The sequence below is a fragment of the Microcebus murinus genome, chromosome 20 (genome assembly GCF_040939455.1).
Source record: "Microcebus murinus isolate Inina chromosome 20, M.murinus_Inina_mat1.0, whole genome shotgun sequence".
Taxonomy (NCBI): Eukaryota; Metazoa; Chordata; class Mammalia; order Primates; family Cheirogaleidae; genus Microcebus; species Microcebus murinus.
In genome coordinates this window covers 11,678,333-11,700,107 of record NC_134123.1, presented here as the reverse complement: position 1 = coordinate 11,700,107, position 21,775 = coordinate 11,678,333, and the positions used below count along the sequence as shown (strand labels likewise).

The 21,775-nt window shown below is 48.5% G+C and overlaps 1 protein-coding gene across 1 annotated transcript in view; it reads left to right on the top strand.

Annotated features, from left to right (window-relative positions):
- Positions 1 to 9,637, top strand: part of CNGB1 (cyclic nucleotide gated channel subunit beta 1) — a 70,184-nt gene extending 60,547 nt beyond the window's left edge. Inside the window, exons 32-33 of the mRNA XM_020282584.2 lie at positions 4,010 to 4,220; positions 6,474 to 9,637. Coding sequence (XP_020138173.2) covers positions 4,010 to 4,220; positions 6,474 to 6,872 — 610 coding nt within the window. The 3' untranslated portion in view covers positions 6,873 to 9,637. The remainder of the gene's footprint in view (positions 1 to 4,009; positions 4,221 to 6,473) is intronic.
- The last annotated feature ends 12,138 nt before the right edge of the window (positions 9,638 to 21,775 follow it).

The window sequence follows — 21,775 nt, the reverse complement described above, 5'->3', positions numbered from 1 at the left end:
AGAGGTGGCATTTCGACCAAGACCTGCACAGAGCGAAGGAGGGAGGGGCCGGGGGACTGACTGCAGGGAAGAGCGTCCCAGGCATAGGGAACGGCATGTGCAAGGGCCCTGAGGAGGGGCAGGCTCAGTGTGTGGGTGGCAGAACAGCAAGCAACCCTGTGTCTCTTGGCATGGGATTGGAGAAGTCGAGGGGGAGAGACTGGGCTGGGCCTTGCAGGCGAGTAATGGCTTTGGCTTTTACTGGGAGGGAGATGGGAGCCATGCAGGGTTTTATACAGAAGAGTGACTTGATGTGAATCTGATTCTCACCGGCTCCCTTCGGCAGCTTCGTAGTGTTGACATTCCAGCATGGTACACAGAAGGCACTGAGGAACCCCGGGAAGAACGCTGCCCTCTAACCCGGCCGCTCTCAGGGCCTACACTGAACCCTCCCAAAGGCCAGTCTATGCCAGCTGTTCCCACAAAACCTGCCCAGCTCCCTCTCACATCCGCTGGGTGCTGCCCCTCCCTTCCCGGGGACAGGGAAGTAGAGTAGATCGTCATGACTCAGGGACGCCGAGTTTGCAAATTCACCTGCTCACTAAAATGCATTTGCAACCCAAATTCAATACTTGCAGGCTTTAGTGGACATGCAGAGAGTGGCGGATAATTTGAGTCACCTCAAGTGCATGTTCCCAGCTGAGGTCCCGGCTCGGCCTTCTACGGCTTTCACACTGTAAACAGGTGTCTGTTTCTCGCGGTCTGTTTAATGCCACATTTTCCGCATATTTGTGCACCTTGTTGGTGATTTCACCGTCTAAGTGGCCCCCAGGCACAGAGCCGAAGTGCTTCGTGTTCCAGCAAGCGCGTGTGTTAGGTGAGCTTCACTCGGGCGCGAACTGTGCTGTTGGCTGTGTGTTCAGTGTTAATGAAGCAACAGTATACGTTAACTAAGATGTCTTTAGACAGAAACACACATGAGACTTGTGCATGTGGCAATGGGGCGATGACTGTTGTGATGACAGGCTTGCAGAAACCCAACCCTGAGTTTCCCCCAGGAGTGATGTCTCGGGATTTGCTGACTCAGGATTTGCAGAGAACGAAATTGCTGCAGATCCGAGCTGCGACTACTTATGTCTGAAAACTGGCACTGGGTCTCCCTGTCCTCTCTCCCCGCTCCCGACAAGAAGAACAAGGCTCAGGAAATCCGTGCTCGTAGCTGTCATCCCACCCCTCTGGGTGGGTTAGGTGAGGGTCAGCTGGGACCCTGCAGGGCTGTCCCGAGAGCAAGGCATTGGACCCCATTCCTGATGGTGTCTGTGCACCCCGGCTGGAGGTGGCTGAGGCACAGGAGGGGGGAGGGGAGGAGAAGGGGGCGGAGCTAATGGGTTTTGCAGCGCAGAGAGGCTGGGACTGGGGCAGAAAGGCAGGGGCCCATCAAGGGAGAGACACTGTCTGAGAACCAGGACCCCGTGTGGGATTCTGTGCTGTGCTGTGCAATCCCCCACCTTTACAGAGGAGGGACCCGAGGTCCCCAAAACGTGAAGTGCTCAGACCTCTGGCTTGGCCACTCCAAAAGGCGGATGACGAGGTCCTATGCATGTCACTTGCTCCAGGGGCAACTGTTTTATCCTAATTACAGGGAAGATAACATCATCTGAAAATGAGGATAAATTTCCTGAACCTGGAAATGTCCCAGAGGCCAGCTCAGTGTTTCAAAGCAGAGACAGACAGCCGTTAGCGATCAGCAAAGGTCCGAAGTCAGTTCTTTTGTGTCATTTTAGCACCACGCTGAGCCTTCCTGTGCACTGTCACGCTGTGAATTATGGACTCGAATAACACAGGGACAGTGCCCGGCTGGCATGTAAGAGGCCTCTGATGAATCGCGTTTGTGTTCCCCCAGGGGAGCCCCAGCCAGGAAATGCAAATCCTGAGCAATTAATATCAATATGCACAATTTAAACCCATTGCCTCTGATTAGATAAGCAGCCAGGAACGGCTTCATTTTTAAACATATAAGTTTTGCTGGAATGTGATGAATGAATTTGCCAGTTCATTGTCTGAGCCCGAGGATTGCAGGAGAAGCTCATTTGTTCTTGAGCCAAACCACTCATCACATGGTTGTAGAGTGAAAAATTCCCCGTAGGAGGCTGGGACTCTGTTCGATGGAAAATTCTATCCTTGTTTAGAGAAACAGGGAGGTACATTGCGTCAGATCTGGGTTGTACTTCTGCCTCTGCCACTTCCCGGTACCCTTGAACATGTCACTCCCCCCACTCTGGGCCTCAGTTCCACTAGCTGTCAGAGCCAAAATAATCCCAGACCTTTCCATGCCACTGGAGCATTGCCAGCATGCACGAACATAATGGCCACGATGCTGCCTTGTGATCGGTAAGATCTGGGGTGCTGGGCTCAGAGGTGTGGGTTTGAATTCCACTTCCTAGCTGTGTGGCCTTGGGAAAGTTACTTTCCTCCTCTGGACTTCCATATCTTCATGTGGAAATGAGAGTGAACGATAAGACCTACTTATGAGGATTGGGTCAGATGTTTGGGGACAGCCTAGCTAGGTCATCAAGGTGCCAGGCAGACCAGGGTCTCATCTGAAGTCCCTTTTTTTTTTTTTAACAGACAGAATCTTGCTCTGTTGCCCAGAATGGACTGCAGTAGTGTCATCATAGCTCACTGTAGCCTCAAATTCCTGGGCTCAAGCAATTCTCCTGTCTCAGCCTTCTCAGTAGCTAGGGCCACAGAAGCGCGCCACCACACCTGGCTAAGTTTTTTATTTTTACTTTCTGTAGACATAGGGTCTCAGTATGTTGCTCTGGCTGGTCTTGAACTCCTGGGCTCAAGTGACCTCCTTGGCCTCCCAAAGCGCTGGGATTACAGGTGTGAGCCACTGTGCCCGGCCTCATCTCAAGTCTTGACGGGGAAGGGCCCGCTTCCAAGATCACGTGGTTGTTGGTGGAATTCAGATCCTTGAGGGGTAGGACTGGGAGCCGTGGCACCTAGCTAGCTGCCGGCCTCGGGTGCTTGCCACGTGGGCCTCCCTCCGTGGCTGCCTGCTTCATCACAGTCGGCAGGGGCCAGTCTCCTGGCGAGACAAGGATCACCATCCTACGTGACATTCACACAGGCGATGTCCCTTGGTGTACTCCATGGCTAAAAGCAAGTCACCCGTCCCACTTGTGTGCCACACAGGTGACACACAAGCGTGAGAACCAGGAAGGGGGATTATGGGGGCCACCAAAGGGTGGCTGCAAAGGACAGAGGGCCTGACACACATGGACACTCAGTAACTAGTGCTGGTGACTGTGATGGTGATGATGGGAAGTGACACTACAGCAGAAGGAGAAGGAAAGCGCTTTGGGTCCTTTTTCATCTGGGCATCTTATTTCTGATGCCATATATTAAAATGCCCTTTGGAATTTGCTACCTGTGCGACCTCAGACAAGTTGTTCAACCTCTCTTTTTTTTTTTTTTTTTTTTTTGAGACAGAGTCTTGCTTTGTTGCACAGGCTAGAGTGAGTGCCGTGGTGTCAGCCTAGCTCACAGCAACCTCAATCTCCTGAGCTCAAGCAATCCTGCTGCCTCAGCCTCCCGAGTGGCTGGGACTACAGGCATGAGCCACCATGCCCAGCTAATTTTTTCTATATATATTAGTTGGCCAATTAATTTCTTTCTATTTATAGTAGAGAGGGGGTCTCACTCTTGCTCAGGCTGGTTTCGAACTCCTGACCTCGAGCAATCTGCCCGCTTTGGCCTCCCAGAGTGCTAGGATTACAGGCGTGAGCCACCGCGCCCGGCCTGCTCAACCTCTCTGAGCCTCAGTTTCCTCATCTATACGATGCAGACAGCAAGACCCACTCAGTACATTGTTCTGCTCATTCGGGGAGATGCTGTGCGCCAAGCGCTCGGCCCTGCGCTTGGTCTAGGAAAAGCCCTGGGAAATCAGTGGCCAAAGGTTCTCCGTAGATGAGACTCCCTGCCCCCCAGAGTGCTGGTGACGCGAGCGGACGCCGCTGTCTTGCAGGCGCATGCTCAGGAGCAACAACAAGCCCAAGGAGGAGAAGAGCGTGCTCATCCTTCCACCCCGGGCGGGCACCCCGAAGCTCTTCAGCGCTGCCCTCGCTGTGACCGGAAAGGCGGGGGGCAAAGGAGGCAAGCTGGCCCACCTGCGGGCGCGGCTCAAAGAGCTGGCTGCGCTGGAGGCGGCCGCCAAGCAGCAAGAGTTGCTGGAACAGGTAATGCGACCGGGCCCAGCCACCCCGCCACGCCAGGCACACGCGGGCCAGGGACAAGGCCGAGGGGCCTGGGAGAGCGGACCACACATTTAGGGTCAGGGGCTTTTCTCCCCTCCTTTCTAAGGGGGCCCGTCTGGCTGCCGGTGATAGAGTGCAGGCTCACGGTAGCTTGCGACAACGGGGAATGGGGGGGGGGTTATGTAATTGAAAAGTGCAGGCAAGATGGGTCCAGAAGCCCATATGATGCCAGCCGGACTAGGTCCCCATTCTGTCATCTCCGCCTTCTTCGGCGATGGCTCCGTTTCCAGACAGGCCCCGAGAGTTCGAGGATTGTATCCTCTTGCTGTGGTGGCTCCAACAGAAAGCGCTCTTTCCCGGGGACTCTAGCCAGTCCCAGGACTCACCACTGCCACTGGCCCACACTGGCTCGCGTGCCAGGTCCTGAGCCATTCCATGTGGCCAGGGGGCCGCGGTGCTCTGCCAGGCCGGGGTCACATGCCCGCCCCCGAGTGAGCCTGGGGGAGGATCTCTACAGCAAAGCCCTCCTGCTGTTGCAGGGGAGGAAGGGGAAGGTCCCTCTCCAGATGACAGTGACGTTCTCATGGTTCATATTGTGTCTGGGACAGTTTGAAATCTTTGAAAGGAAAAGCCTCGGAGACAGGCACAGTGCCAACTGCCTCCGCCCCCGGAAATCCAAAGGGAACACTAAAATTAGTTCTGGGAGGTATTTTTTCTGTGACTAAAGCCAAGAATGCCAATTAGAACGATTACACTAATTATGGCTGATCACGACTGTCCTTTAGGAAGGCTGCTGGGAAAGGGAGAGGGACCGGGGTCGGGTGGGGCTCCGTGGCGGGACTCTTTGGGGGAGGGCAGCAGTCCACGTGACAGAGTTCAAAGGGGCGCGACAAACTCCGTGTCAATCCAGGCTGGTGTTAGAGTCCAGGGCACCCATCCAGAGGTCGTTTGACAACAGGAGTCTAGTGGGTGACATCAAAGCCACGTAGGGTTCCAAGGCACTCTCCAGAGAACAGCTACCAGTGGCCCCAGATTGAGGAAGCTGCCGCGTGGGCTTATAAAGATCAAGCAGGAAACCGTGGACGGTTTTTGTCACATTATCTGGAATGCGGCAAAGCCCTTTGCTCGCCTGCCCATGAAGGTCCCGTTCGGGTGCATTCATGGCGTGAGGCTTCAGGAAGTGTCACGGTGGCCACCGCCTGAGCGTCTTGCCCTGGAAGTGCCGCGTCAGAGTTTAGGGTGGGCAGAGGGGGGTGGGACAGGTGCACCAGAACCTGTAGAAACACAGACAGAGCGAGCAGCAGGTCCCCCGGCTGCCTTGAGTTCTAAGAACACCTCTGTCCCCTCTCCGTTCCCTTCCTTCAGCACCCTGTGACTTGAGCAAACTTGGGGGGGGGGGTCTCTATTCCTCAAAAGCACACTGGCTGCTCTCACTTTAAATTCACTTCCGCCACCTCACGTGGGCCCCAGGTGGCTGAGGACCATGCTGGACCCTGCTCTGGGAGCTGCCCCCTCTCCGGTCTCTGTCATGTAGAGATGGTGTCGCACAGAGCACGGGGCGCGGGGGTGGGGGCACAGGTGTTCACAGAGGCTTGGGTTTGTCCCCGGTTCCCTGCCGACACACAGACGGTGGCCAGCGTCTATGGCAGGCAGCACAGGCCAGAGGCTGGAGGTCCCCACCAAGTCCCCAAACACGGGTCAGCTCAGCCCAGGGCCAGTGGCACCCAGCCCCCGTCTTCCCCTGAGGGTCTCAACCTTGGAGACCTTCCAGAAAGGTGGCCGCCTGGCCCCTGCCCTCGTCAGCCTTTACTTTGTTTGCCTGGAGTTTCGCCGTCACCTCTGGGAGCACCGTTCCCGGTAAGGGGCGGGCAGGACGTTTAGGCCTGTGCAGAGGCCTGGTGGCAGCTCCCTGGGGGTCACCGCCTTCCTCAACAGGGGCAGGGCTTTGCCCTTGAGCTAGGTGCTTCACCGGCCGTCCGGCCCGAGACAGAGATCTAGAACATGCCCGAGACCCTCCACGCAGTCCCACCTGGACGTCTACTCCTTGCGTCCCTATGGCCTGTGCTGTCTCTGCCAAATAGCCCCATGTGGCCCAGGCTGATCCGCTGGATCCCACCCCTGCGCACCTGGCTGTCTTCCTGCCGGGCGGGGCTGGGGAGAGAGGGCGGGAACAGGAAGGTGTTCAACACCCCTTGGACCTACTGTGCCTTACTAGTCACCCTTTCCGGATTCCAGGCCAAGAGAGCTCAGGAGGCCGGCTCGGCCGCCCCGGACCAGCCGGCACCTGGGGACCAGCCTGCACCCCCAGAGGAGGCCGCCCCAGACCAGCCCGTGCCCCCAGACCAGCCCGCGCCTGCAGAGGAGGCCGTTTCCAGCCAGCCTGCACCCCCAGACCAGCCTGCGCCCCCAGAGGAGGCCGCCCCCGGCCAGCCCTCTTCCCCGGAGCCCCTGGATCCCCCTGCCCAAGGCTCTCCGCCGCCTGCGTCCCCGGGGAGTCCCCAGGGAGGTGAGGAGGGGGCGGCCAAGCCAGAGGAGCACTCGGTGCGGATCCGCATGAGCCCGGGCCCGGAGCCCGGCGAGCAGATCCTGTCGGTGGAGATGTCAGAGGAGAAGAAGAAGGACGAGGCGGAGTGAGGCGGCCACAGCGCTGCCCGGTGGTGGCCCCAGCGGCTCGCAGTCAGCCGCCGCGACACGCCTGCCCTGACCTCGGCCCCTGCGAGGCTGGTCATGTAACCAACACGCTTCATCCAGTGTTCGGTCCCTAAGCTCCCAGCATCACTTGAGCTCCCCACCTCCCCCTGACTGTTACCATTTTTAAGAACAAAATTATTTTCCACGTTTTTCCGTAGGCATGGATGGAACGGCTCCAGCAGGGTGGGGGGCTGGGTGGAGCCGGGGTGAAGTCAAGGGTTATGGAACGTGGGGGTTCCCTCGGAAAAATCTTTTTCCCACATTTCAAGGACAGAAAACACCTAGCAAAAAGGAGGTAGCCGTGCTGCTGGACTAGGCGGGAGCCACGGCAGTTGCCACCTGGGTCTGGGCGCTACTTCCCTTTGCTGGGCGGTGACAGTGACGCTGCTCACGAGGTGGTGAGTGCTCATGTCCCGCACACTCCGTTCACTTCGGAGACCGATGCCATTATCTCGGGACAGATAAAGTGGGGTGCACTCACTGGCAAGGGACTGGGAGCGTGCCGAGGGGAAGGGCAGCCTCTTAGCCGCGTCCTCCCTGCCTGTCACCCTGAGAAGCCCGTTAGCAGGAGTCAGCCTGTTACTTGCTTGTGACACCCTTGCTATAGAGTTGGTGCCAGCAACTTGGATTAACCCTAGAAAATGAAACCTCACAGCTGATGACAACACTTAAATTCCCCAAAGCTTTCCAGATCATCTCATGTTGCTTTTATGATTCCAAAAAAAAAAAAAAAGAAAGAGAAAGAAGAAAGAAAGAAAGAAAGAAAGAAAGAAAGAAAGAAAGAAAGAAAGAAGAAAACGATCATTCCATGAATATTTATCAACAGGATTTTATTTGCATACTGAATGGCTCTTGGGGGAGCGAGTGATTAAACACGAAATCTAATAATCTAGTATTGGGGCGTTTGTTCCCACCCGGCAGCAATGAGCACAAAGGGTCTGGAATTCCAGTAGGTTCTGCCTGTTTTCTACAAAATTACATGTACTTGCCAGCTGCCCAGGGGCCTTGGAGGGCTTGCAAACGTGCATATTCGTCCATCAACTATAAACAACATTCATTTCCACTGTGAAAGAAATTAACCCCTGTGGGAATTCCAGGACTGGTCTAAGCATTTCCAAATCCTGGAGTCGCGAACAGATTTATCTAGTTGATGACTTCTCATGTGACTTGGGTAATCATCACGTTGAATATAATGACAATTGATATTATTATTTTGCCCTTTTAAAAAGCTACTTGAGTACAAGAGCACCACCCTCCCTGTTCCCCTCCCTTGAAACAACCACTGTTATCAGTTTCCTGTGTATTCTTTCAGAGATATCTTATGCTTACACAAGGAAATATATCAATTCTTCCTTTTTTTTTTTTTGTAACTGAAGTGGTTACACATCCTAGAGCCACTGTTATTTTTCACTTAATTTATTTTGGAGGTTGTACCCGAGCAGTACATAAAGACCATGCTTATTTTTTCACGGCAGCAATCTAGTCCATTGCATGGATGCATCATGCCATTTAAGCCACTCTGCCACCGATGGGCATTTGTGTTGCTTCCAAGCTTATGCTGTTAAAAATAATGCTGGCCTGGCTCGGTGGCTCACACCTGTAATCCTAGCACTCTGGGAGGCCGAGGCGGGAGGATTGCAAGAAGTCAGGAGTTCGAGACCAGCCTGAGCAAGAGTGAGACCCCCCCCCCCCCGTCTCTACTAAAAATAGAAAGAAATTAGTGTAACAACTAAAAATATATAGAAAAAATTAGCTGGGCATGGTGGTGCATGCCTGTAGTCCCAGCTACTTGGGAGGCTGAGGCAGGAGGATCGCTTGAGCCCAGGAGTCTCAAGTTGCTGTGAGCTAGGCTGACGCCACGGCACTCTAGCCCGGGCAGCAGAGTGAGACTCTGTCTCAAAAAATAAAAAATCTATAAATGGGGGCATTCTGAGAGTTTAGGCAGATTGTTTTATCTGATGATCTCCATTCTTCATTTGCGTATTTCCCCCATGTATTCTAAGATCCAAGAATGGAGAGGGCTGCCATCTTTAGCAAGTGTTCCAGATATACTAATAAAGTAAACACATTGCCTTCCAGTAGATGGCAAAATGTTCCAACAGCACCTTCACTGTGAGATCCTACTCTACAAGGAATTTTTTTTATATGAATGTACTTATTCTTTTAGAACGCAATTCTTGAACGTATACTGCTTATTATACAAAGCAAGAGCTGCTTGAGTTCCCCATGAATTGTCCTGGAAAGGAAATTGACTTTGAAATGAAATTAGCAGTCTCTTAATTTCACTGAGTTATCTCATTAAATGAAACACTTCTGCAAAACTTGGATATTAAGTAAATTGAATTTGAGGCTGGCATTATTCTCTAAATTGAATTGGACCATTTGGTCCCGAGGTATGAATGGTATAGCATGGAAGTACTGTCATTCCGCAGCTGAAGCAGGACCTTTATTCATGTACGGTGAATCTCTACCCAATTAAAATGTCCCAACATTTCCTGCATTTTGATAGAAAATGAATAGCAAGTTATTTTTTTAACTACATAAATATTTTAAATAATATGAAAACCTAGAAGCTGTTTAAAATTTCATTATCAAAGTGTGTTCAGCTACCTGGAATATTTTAATCTGTTTTCTTAGTAAATATGAACACTGTATTTACACTCTGGCTTTCATATTACAATGCATTTTAATTAAAGTCTTTAGACAAATGTTCCTGGCTTGCAGATTCATTTTAGAAACGGGCCACGGGTGACAGACATCTTTGTGAGAAAAACTAAGTGAATTTCCAGGCTCAGGCTTCCCAGCTAATGTCCTATGGACATCTTTGGGGCTGTCATCCACCCCACATCCCTGTTGCTGGATTAATATCCTTATCAAACCTCCATGGCCTGCTAGGATTTTAAGCCCCTCAAATCCACAGTCCCCCCTTTTATTTAAATCTGGTCTCACCTACTGGTCTCACTAAGCCAGCTGCTCACAATTTCCCAACCCCACTTGGGCAACGCCGCAGAATGCTAACGAACATGGACTCTGGATTCAGACTTCCTGGCGACCAATCCCAGCTTGACCGCACACCATGACCACGGACCTCTTCATGACCTCATCTCCATCGAAGATGGAGGCAATGTATTGTGCTGCACAGGCCCACTGTGACGATCAAATAATACTCTGGCATTGCCAAGTCTGAACGGGCATGAGGAATAAAACCAACTCACCATCCCTCTGCTCTCTTATGGTTGCAGTAGATTGGAAGCCCCCGGGGAACTCCACCTTCTCTGAATTCTGACTTTGCCCTGGGTTACACACACACACACACACACACACACACACACACATATATACACACACACACACACACACACACAGGGGTTTGATCACCTCTTTCTTGGCCCTTTAACTGAGAGCACGTACAAAGGGTTTGGATACTAGTTAATTATGCTAATATAAGGCACAGATTCCTTTGCCATCCATTAAGGATTCATCCCAATTTCATACAAAAACAGAACCTAGGCCGGGCGCTGTGGCTCATGCCTGTAATCCTAGCACTCTGGGAGGCCGAGGTGAGGCGGGCAGATTGCTTGAGGTCAGGAGTTCAAAACCAGCCTGAGCAAGAGTGAGAACCCGTCTCTACTATAAAAATAGAAAAAAAATTAATTGGCCAAATAATATATATAGAAAAAATTAGCCAGGCGTGGTGGCGAATGCCTGTAGTCCCAGCTACTCGGGAGGCTGAGGCAGGAGGATCGCTTGAGCCCAGGAGTTTGAGGTTGCTGTGAGCTAGGCTGACGCCGCAGCACTCACTCTAGCCTGGAAGACAAAGCGAAACTCTGTCTCAAACAATGAATAAATAAATAAAACAAAAACAGAACCTAAAACTCTCCGACAAGGCTTGCTGTGCTGGGGTGGTCACTGCATTCGGGGCCAGGCCCAGAGCAGGCTTCATGGGCCTGAGACCTGGGCGGTCACACAGAGCCCACATGTGGGAAGGCCCTGGGTTTGAAATTCTTAATGATTTTTGGACGAGGGGTCCCTTATTTTTATTTGTTCTTTATAAATTTTATCCTGAATGCATACACGAGGTCTTCTGCATCAGAGAGAGGTTTCATAATAATTACATTAAAATAAACAATGAGGCCGGGCGTGGTGGCTCACGCCTGTAATCCTAGCTCTCTGGGAGGCCGAGGCGGGCGAATTGCTTGAGGTCAAGAGTTCGAAACCAGCCTGAGCAAGAGCGAGACCCCCGTCTCTACTATAAAAATAGAAAGAAATTAATTTGCCAAATAACATATATAGAAAAAATTAGCCAGGCATGGTGGTGCATGCCTGTAGTCCCAGCTACTTGGGAGGCTGAGGCAGCAGGATCACTTGAGCCCAGGAGTTTGAGGTTGCTGTGAGCTAGGCTGACACCACAGCACTCACTCTAGCCTGGGCAACAGAGTGAGACTCTGTCTCAAAAATAAATAAATAAATAAACAATGAGTACCTCTTCCCCATGTCCACTCCCCCCCCCCCCCCCCCCCCCCGCCAGGGAATGTCCTATGCAAATAGCCAGACAGGACAGACAAGAAAAAGTAATGTTTCTCTGCGAATAAAAAGGAAGGAGGTGGCTATTCCCTTTCAGGACGGGAACAATGGGCTCATTGGAAAAAAATAGCCCCCAAACCTAACCTTACCAACCTACCCTAACCTAACCATACCGAATGGAATGGAAATAAAGTCTCTCCAAGAGCTAGGTAGTCCCACGTGTCTCTGCTTTAAGCACTTAGGGGTATCTTCAAGTTCTGGGACTTCATCCCTTTTGACATGTAAATACCTACGGTTATAGGGCTGCAGTCTTCCAGCCCCTTGGGTCTTACCCTAGGAACCTAGGCCCAGCTGTGGCCATTTGGAGGCGAGTGAAGCTTTATTATCCTTCCAGATGAAAGCAATTTGCTGGCTACACACTGATTATCAAGGTAAGTGAAGAGTCTCAGGAAACTGGGCTCCCACCTTTCACATTTCCAAATTTCTGAAACCAAAAGTGTTTTGCTCCTTAAAGAAAGGGGGGGCGCACCAGGCTGGGTGTGGGGGCTCACGCCTGTAATCCTAGCACTCTGAGAGGCTGAGGCGGGAGGATTAATCGAGCCCAGGAGTTCGAGATCAGCCTGAGCAAGAGCAAGACCCTGTCTCTACTAAAAATAGAAAGAAATTACTTGGACAGCTAAAAATATATATAAAAAAAATTAGCCGGGCATGGTGGCGCATGCCTGTAGTCCCAGCTACTCAAGGGGCTGAGGCAGGAGGATTTTTGCTTGAGCCCAGGAGTTTGAGGTTTCTGTGAGCTAAGCTGACGCAACGGCACTATAGCCAGGGTGATAGAGTGAGACTCTGTCTCAAAAAAAAAAAAAGAAAAGAAAGGCCAGGAATTCAAGACCAAAACTGAGCAATATAGCAAGACCTCCTCTCTAAGAAAGAAAGGAAAAAAAGAAGAATTCAGATAATATTGAAAACTGCCATATGTAAATCTAATATAAGTAATAAGTTTTAAAATCAGATTAACCTCAATTCAGTGGAGGATAAGATATTGGATGACTTTGGGCAAATTAGTCATAAACAGCAGCCACTAGGAAAGAAAGCTGCCAGGCAGAATTATGAGCCAGAAAACTTTGTACCAGAGATTACTACTTTGCTTTCTATCAGAATCTAAATTTACTTGGAAGGGTAGAACTAGGGACGTATGTAGATCTTTTATTTCTAATTACTTCTCAGGAACCTTACATAACGACTATGGAGAAGGAATTTCTGAAGACTAGACAAGGAGATTAGAACTTTTGTATGAGTCAGATTTGAATTATCCATTGCAATCTGGGGTAATTCTTCCCAGATATGAGTAATGCCTCTGAAGACAAAAACAATAAACTGAAACAAAGAATTAATGCTTGTCGAGTCATAGAATTCCTCAGAATTGCTTAGAAGGAAATCAAAGGGCATTCATCTAAGTTTTTTGTTTTTTTTTACCCAGGCTAGAGTGCAGCTCACTGCAACCTCAAACTCTTGAGCTCAAGCAATCCTCTTGCCTCAGCTTCCCAAATAGCTGGGACTACAGGCACTACCATATACCTGACTAATTTTTTATTTTTTGTAGAGATGAGGGTGCAGAGGAGGGGAAGGGAGGGTCTCACTCTTGCTAAAGCTGGTCTCAAACTCTTGGCCTCAAGCAATCCTCAAAGTGCTGGGATTATAGGCTTAAGCCACTGTGCCTGGTCCACTCACCTAATTCTAATGAGCAGGACCCTAAAAATGTCCGCATGAGATTTCTAATATGAAAAAATAAGAATATTCCTCTCATTAATTTGTTAGCAAATGATACGACATTGAATGGCACACCTACCAGCACTCAAAATTATGCATGCTTGAGGATTTGGAGGGCCGTACTTAGCAGATGTCTTTTTGATGTTTATAGAATACCCAGCAGAAGAGTCACCATCGAATGATTACGGACAATCTTTTAGGACAATATGACAAAATGAGGGAGTGGTCAGCTATACAGACCTTATGCATTTTTAAAAATGTTTTATCATAAACTTCGGTTTCTGCCGAAAGCTTGCTTGAATCCCTTTATGTTGCATGCATGAGTAAGCTGCGTGTCTGTGCGTGTCTCTTCACTGAGCTTCCTTATACTGCATTCAGTTGAGTGTCTTGTCACTTATACTTCCCACAGCCTGCTGGTCTCGTTGCCATTGGAATGTTGGCGAAGGATGTCCCCAACACCTTTTATGTTGTCATTGGCTTTCTCTTGCGTTTTGGACATTTAGCCTTGATATTGCTGGTATTTGGTATGTGCGTGACCTGGCTGCCCCCATGTCACTCTTAGCCTTCCAGTCCTTGTGCTGGCTGGTTGGCCTGTCCCTGCCAGCCCCAGAAGAGCCCTGGGCCTCCTTTCCGTTGGACGCTACGTCTAGCTGTCTTGGCTCTAGGTTAGATATTCCCTTTCTTATTATTTATGATGTTTTAGATTTTTGTAGTTATGGAAATTATGTGCTTGTGTATATGTACTCTAGTCTTTGGGATTTTTTTTTTTTTTTTTCACTTTCCTTCTTTTATTTGGGCTCCAGCATGGCATTTGGCAGTTACACAAGTACTTTCCTTTACACACATTGCGGAATACATTTGGGAGCAGTCCATTGTTTTCTAACTTTGGGATCACTAGTCTTCATAATCTCCTGAAATTTGTTCTACTCTATGGTTATGTCATATTTTTTTTTTTTTCTTTTTTGAGACAGGGTCTTCCTCTGTTGCCCAGGCCAGGGTGTAGTGATGAGATCATAGCTCACTGCAACCTCCAACTCCTGGGCTCAGGCAATCCTCCTGCCTCGGCCTCCCAAAGTGCTAGGATTACAGGCGTGAGCCACTGCACCTGGCCTTGGTTATGTCATTTTTTAAAGAATATTGTCTATCCAGAAGCGTGGAGTAGCCCAGAACTCTGCTCATTTACAGTCTGATAGTTACGATTCTTTTACTGAAGCGGAATCTTACCAACAACATAAAAACTGTAAGCACCAGGCAGCACAACAGCAAGACTCCATCTCTCAACAAAGAAACAAACAAACAAAAAAGACAAGCAAAATTGGCAAAATTGACTATTGACTACCAAACATATTTTTAACTGTGGGTTCTATGTCTTTGCCTTATCAAAGCTAAAATATTTTCATTTAAGTACTTTTTTTTTCCTTCTCAAACGACTCTTATTGCAAGACTTTATCTCCATGCAGAATCTAATAATAATAATAATAATAATAATGTTGCTTACATTGACCTACCCATTGATTTAAATGATTAGGTAGCAGCTTAGCTGACAGAAGTGAAAAATAGAAAAAAAAATGTCCATCACATGAAGCACATTATTCAAACAAAAGAAGTTATTTCTACTGAATTAAATAATTCAATTATCTACTTTAATGTAACTTTCCTTATTATTAACAAAACCCAAGATGAAACACTAGGTGCTTCAGGGAGGCACACAAAGCGTATAAAACAGAGGAGTGCTTGCACAACCCGGATAAGAAGTGACATTTTTCAGGCTGAGCCTTTGTTGGCGTGATATCAGCTCATTGAGCTGGCAGGTCCATTAATCAAGGGACACCAGCATGTGAAAGGATGGGCCCGAATTGCTGAGTATTCATTACAGGAAAAAATAACTCTTATAAAAACCTCGAGGCAGAGCATACTTACAAAAAAGAGGGAATAACCGTGGCATCTATGGATAGGCAGAATTTACAAATGGAATTTCAGGATGAAATGGGGGAGTTTGGAGACTAAGAGCACATTTACATTTCAATGGGTGAGAATTTAGAAGGTCATTTTTCACGTTAAGGTAAAACATACTTTAAATCACGAGACATGACATTAATTGCAGGTGTTTTCGCATCACAGGTTTTTTTTTTTTTTTTTTGAGACAGAGGCTAGAGTGAGTGCTGTGGCGTCAGCCTCGCTCACAGCAACCTCAAACTCCTGGGCTCAAGCGATCCTCCTGCCTCAGCCTCCCAAGTAGCTGGGACTACAGGCATGCGCCACCATGCCCGGCTAATATTTTTCTATATATATTAGTTGGCCAATTAATTTCTTTCTATTTATAGTAGAGAAGGGATCTGGCTCTTGCTCAGGCTGGTTTTGAACTCCTGATCTTGAGCGATCCGCCCACCTCGGCCTCCCAGAGTGTCATCACAGTTTTATTACCAAGTTCATGACTTTGCACTGGGCTGATGGATCTTCTCTGGAAGAGCTTTGGTTACCTATTTAAGCATTATCAGAGGCCGGGCACGGTGGCTCACGCCTGCAATCCTAGCACTCTGGAAGGCCAAGGCAGGCAGATCATTTGAGCTCAGGAGTTCGAGACCAGCCTGAGCAAGAGCGAGACCCCCCCCCCCGTCTCTACTAAAAAAAAAATAGAAAGAAATTAGCTGGACAACTAAAAATATATAGAAGAAAATTAGCCAGGCATGGTGGCTCATGACCATATTCCCAGCTACTCGGGAGGCTGAGGCAGGAGGATCGCTTGAGCCCAGGAGTGTGAGGTTGCTGTGAGTTAGGCTGACGCCACGGCACTCTAGCCTGGGCAACAGAGTGAGACTCTGTCTCAAAAAAAATAAATAAAAATAAGCATTATTAGAGATTAAATATTTTACTTATTTAAGGTTTGTTTTTCAACTCTCTATATTTGAAACTCATTTTTAATTCATTGGATAAAATTGAGCAGATCCAAATGGAAAACACAGCATCCTTAATGTAACTGTGTTAGCCATAAAAGAGGTGCATTTAGTAAGCTTACAGGTTGAGGCACATATGTAATGGCAGATAAAATATAAAAATCAGGCACGGGCCTGCCACATTCGTCCATCAGCCATAAACAGCTACATTCTTTCCTGTTGTTCGGGTCTGAAATGCCGGTACCCAGCGAGTCATCCTTTTTGTTCAAAGCTGTCTCCAAAAACCTCACCGCTGGGCTCAGACTCCTGTCATAAAAGCACTGACTTGTTTTACCTTCTGCAGTTTCTTCCTTTTTCAAACACTTCTAGGTCATAAATTTGTCAAGCGAGAAATCACCTGGAGGCGACACATATTGGCAGTCCCCGGTTTCCTTTCGTCTCTAGTGTGAGCATTCTTGTCCGTACAAGTAGCCTTATTTTTGGTTTGGAACATACCTCGCCACAGTGGAATTGTCCAGTTTCCAATTTATGTTCTCTGTGTTCCTGTGCGTATGCAATAATAATTACTGCAAATACAGCAGCTTAGCCTTCAATAAATAGTTACCAAGATTCTATCAGACCCCAGTGAGATATGATGCATAAGAACAGATTTATTGGCCGGGCGCGGTGGCTCACGCCTGTAATCCTAGCACTCTGGGAGGCCGAGGCAGGAGGATTGCTCGAGGTCAGGAGTTCGAAACCAGCCTGAGCAAGAGCGAGACCCTGTCTCTACTATAAATAGAAAGAAATTAATTGGCCAACTAATATATATAGAAAAAATTAGCCAGGCATGGTGGCGCATGCCTGTAGTCCCAGCTACTCGGGAGACTGAGGCAGGAGGATTGCTTGAGCCCAGGAGTTGGAGGTTGCTGTGAGCTAGGCTGACACCACAGCACTCACTCTAGCCTGGGCAACAAAGTGAGACTCTGTCTCAAAAAAAAAAAAAAAAAAGAACAGATTTATTATATAAAGTAGTGTGCATTCAGACATATGTTACTGTAACTTGCGAATGTAATTATCCATTACACTGGAGTCTCACTTTCGAAATGGCTTAAATGTAGGATTGATTTCACTGGCTCCGCACTCGAGGGCCCTTATTAATCGAAGTGCTTTGTAAAGTACCGACCCCTTCACGTGTCTGCTTTGTCCAGAAAGTGGTTTCGGCACAGATTATAGTAAAGCCTCAATGTAGTTCTCCTTCAGTAAATGTTCAATTAAAAAAAAAATTATTTAGTTGGTTGGTTGATTCTTGGTTTTTGGCAACTAGAAAGCAATTTAGAAAACAAATATTAGGTTGATAAAATTGTTTTAGTCAGTAAGTTTTAATGAAACTTACACATGAGTGTGGTTTGGTGCTTCTTAGAATCATTCCTAATATTTACTATAGTGTTCATTGGTCATATTTGGAGTTTTAACATACATTTCTTTCCCCCTCCCCTCCCCTCCCCTCCCCTCCCTCCCTTCTCCTCCCCTCCCTCCCCTCTCCTCCCCTCCTCTTCCCTACTCTCCCCTTTCCTTAAAGTCTTGCTCTATCACCTAGGCTGAAGTGCAGTGGCACAATCATAGCTCACTATAACCTTGACAGTGAACCTGGGCTCGAGTGATCCTCCTGTCTCAGCCTCCAAGTAACTGGGACTACAGGTACCCGCCAGCATGCCTGGCTAATTTTTTTCATTTTTTGTAGAGACAGGGTCTTGCTGTATTGCCCAGGCTGGTCTCAAACTACTGTTTGCAAGCTATCCTCTTGCCTTGGCCTCCCAGGCGTGAGCCACCTGACCCTGCCAACATTTCTTATTACAATCCAATGAAAGTAAAGAAAGAAATGTGAAAAAATACATATATACTCTTAATTAAATACTTCATTTTTGGTTTTATTGAGTCATTAGAGTTCTACACCATAGGTTCTTCAAAAATACATTTCTGTATTTTTCTTCAAAAATACATAGCTCACACCTGTAATCCTAGCACTCTGACAGGCCGAGGCAGGAGGATTGCTTGAGCTCAGGAGTTCGAGACCAGCCTGAGCAAAAGTGAGACCCTGTCTCTAAAAAAAAAAATTAAATTAAATTTTAAAAAGTACATTTCCTCCTAAGGAAAATATTTAATTAAAGTAGCAAACTGGCTAAGTATGGTGGCTCATGCCTATAATCCTGGCACTCTGGGAGGCCAAGGCAGAAGGATCCCTTGATCTCAGGAGTTCGAGACCAGCCTTAGCAAGAGTGAGACCCTCGTTTCTACCAAAAAGAAAAAGAAAAGGGAAAAAAAAAAAAGTAAATTAGCAAGCAGTAAATTGATAACGGGACAAGAGGGCCAGAGTACACAGGAATGGTTTTATTGCCTTTTTCATGTTTTAGGCATCCTAACTGTCTACTTCATACGTGTCCTGAGTCTAATTAGTTATTCCATCACCAGGATAAAGTCAGGCCTCTTGGTTTAACTTCAGGTTTGCAAGTTCCACCTGCTTCCCGGCCGACTCTTGACATAACCGAGTCGGTTTCCTCCCCCTGTTAGGCGCCTGTCTGCCACTAGGTGGCGCCAAGGCTCGGGTTGCAGCTGCCCGAGACTCCAGGAAACAGTGGCTCCAGGAGCCGGGCAGGCTGGAACCTGAGAACTGGATGGAAGATACCCTTAAAACTCATCCGGGCGACACTTTTGTTTTACAAATGAGGAAACAGAAGCTCAGTGAAAATAAGTAATTTATCAGAGCCCCAGAGATCGCTCCCTTCCTTTTTTTTTTTTTTTCTTTTTCCTTATCTGTTAATAGGTTCCAGTGTTGCTTCATCACCCGGGAACCAGAGCCCGGGACGGGCATAGCTCAGAGAGGGACACGGTCAGAGTTGCTCTGCAGAAAGCACCCGGGCAGCTGCGTGGCGCCACCGTCCATCCAGTGGAGAAGCAGTTATTGAATACTGACTTTTTGCTTTGCATGGTGCTAGACATTGATTGGGTCTAAAACACACATGAGATGATGATCCCCGGAATTTATATTCTCTTAGGAAGTCCAGAAATGCAAAAAATAAAATAAAAAGCACACATTTTTATAAAATAAAAAGCTGGGCAATTAATTTCTTTCTATTTATAGTTAGAGACGGGGTCTCGCTCCTGCTCAGGCTGGTTTTGAACTCCTGACCTCGAGCAATCTGCCTGCCTCGGCCTCCCAGAATGCTAGGATTACAGGCACGAGCCACCACGCCTGGCCAAAATAAAAATAAAATTCAAATTAAAAGAATTAAAAACAACACCCTAAATCAGAGATGCTGTCATAGAAGTGATTAGAGTACATTTAGGGGAATTTGCAACTGGCTGCATCAGGGACTTAAAAGGAAGATTCCGGTGAAGTAACAATGGAGGCTGAGGGACACACAGGATCTCGTAGGCTGAGGAATGGGACGAAGGTCCCAGGCAGACAGCGTCACAGGTGAAGGCTTGGAGAGCTGGTGCAATTTGCCCGAGAGAGTATCGGGTTGGGGCTGGCATAGGGCAAGGTGCAGGTGGCTATCTGGGAAGGAGGGGACAGATGGGAAAGGCTTCCTCAGAGGTGGCATGCTTGGGAATTTGTACTTTATCCTGAGGGCTGCGGGACAGCCCGGGAAGGAGCATAGCTGGGAGAATGTTGTCATGGACGGAGCTGCTGTTTGCATAGAGCGCCCTGGCAGCTGCATGGAGGCCCAGAGGCCAGCAAGTCTCGGTGAGGTGGCGGCCGCTGGGCTGGGGCGTGGGGATGGGAGGGGAAGGCGAGCTGGAGCGAGATTTCAGGAGCAGGACTGACAGCTCCTCCTTGGAAAACAGTGATCGGGATTGCAGCTAATACCCTGGGAAGATTGTTATCACTCTGGTGCTTGAATTCCTTTTGAGCATTGAAGGAACTAAATTTTAATTAAATGAACATATTACTCGGAGAAAATGTTTGAAATTATTTCTTAAGTGCAATTTAATGACATTTCAAATTGAAGTACATTCGTTCTGCCTTATCCTCGGTTTTGCTTTCTGAAGTATTAGTTACTGCTATCAACCGTGGTCCAAAAATATTGAGTGGAAAATTCCAGGAATGAACAATTCCATAAGTTTTGGCTGGGCGCCGCAGATCACACCTGTAATCAATCCTAGCATTTGGGGAGGCTGAGTTGGGAGGATCCCTTGAGGCCAGGAGTTTGAGACCAGCCTGGGCAACACAGCACGACCCCTGTCTCTACCAAAAAATTTTAAAAATGAGCTGGTGGTGGTGGTTTGGGCCTGTAGTCCCAGTTACTTGGGGAGGCTGAGGCAGGAGGATTGCAGGAGCCCAGCAGTTCAAGGTTCTAGTGAGCTGTGATTGTGCCACTGCACTTCAGCCTGGGCAACGTAGCAAGACCCTGTCTCTAAAAAAAAATCCCAATTCTTTTAAATTGCACGACGTTCTGAGTAGCTTGATGGAGTGTCTCACAGTCACATTCAGGACATGAGTCAGCCCTTTGTCCAGTTTATCCACGCTGTATACACTCCCTCCTGCCTGTTAGTCAGTTAGTAGGCGTCTGGGTTGTCACATGGAAAAAACATAGTATATGTGGGGTTCCCTGCTATCGGTGGTTTCAGGCATCCATTGGGGGTCTTGGAACGTGTCCCCCATAGATAAGAGGGGCGACTGTACACAAAATGCTCCTGTAGAGCAGCCCCCACCCGGCTTAAAGGCATCCCAACCCCCAACCCTCTCCCTGCCCAGCACTGACCATTAGGGTTAGTGCCACCTTCACTGTCCTCCTCCCCTTCTGGGAGATGCCACCGAGATTTTCCTTTTCATTCTCCAACTCCTGTTTCCACCAGAGCCCCTTCCTCTGGCTGCCACCATCAATGAGGGCTGAGGACATTCTCTCTCTCTCCTGGGCTCACTGTCACCAAGACCAGCCCGGAGTGGCCTTCTTGGTGGGCAGCTGTGGCTTCCTTTGTGGCCAGAGGGGCAGAGCTTCTGGGGCTTCCACTTTGCCCTGGGGAAACCGTGTCTTTTTAAGAATTTCCAAGTCCAGAACCATCCTGTTTTCCTTTTGCCCTGCTCAAGCGCTCATCATACTTATTATTACTATTAATGTCACCTGGCACCCAAAATTAAATTGTCTGTGAACTGAATCATGTTTCGGATGTGTCCGGCGGGGGCGGGGGGGCAGGCATGATTGGGAAGGGATGTAGCAAAATCTTGGGTAAAAGAGAACCGTTTAAATGTTTTAAGCTCACGATAATTTGTTTTGCTTGTATAGATTTCCAAGTTTGGGGTTTACTTTTAAGAGTGATAATAGCTCCCGTTTCTTGAGGGCTTCCTAAGTGCCCAGCGTTTTTAGTATTTTCATATTAGTATTTTAGCTTTTCGTATTTTGTCTCTAGAAACCTCCCTGGCCAGGATTTGCCCCCGAAAGTTCGCCTGCATTCTTTATATATTCGCTATATGCGCGGTGACTCGTGCGTCCACTCCTTCATCTTGATGACATTTCACCTGTAGCAAAGGTCGCTTCTATCACAGGGGTCCTTCCTGCCCTCCTGGCCCTCGGTGCCACGGTGCAAACTGTTTCACGAGTGACCACTGGCCCTCCCTGCCACCTGCGACGTTCCCTCGAGAATGTCCCGGCCGGCCATCTGCCCTGGTCCATTCCGTTT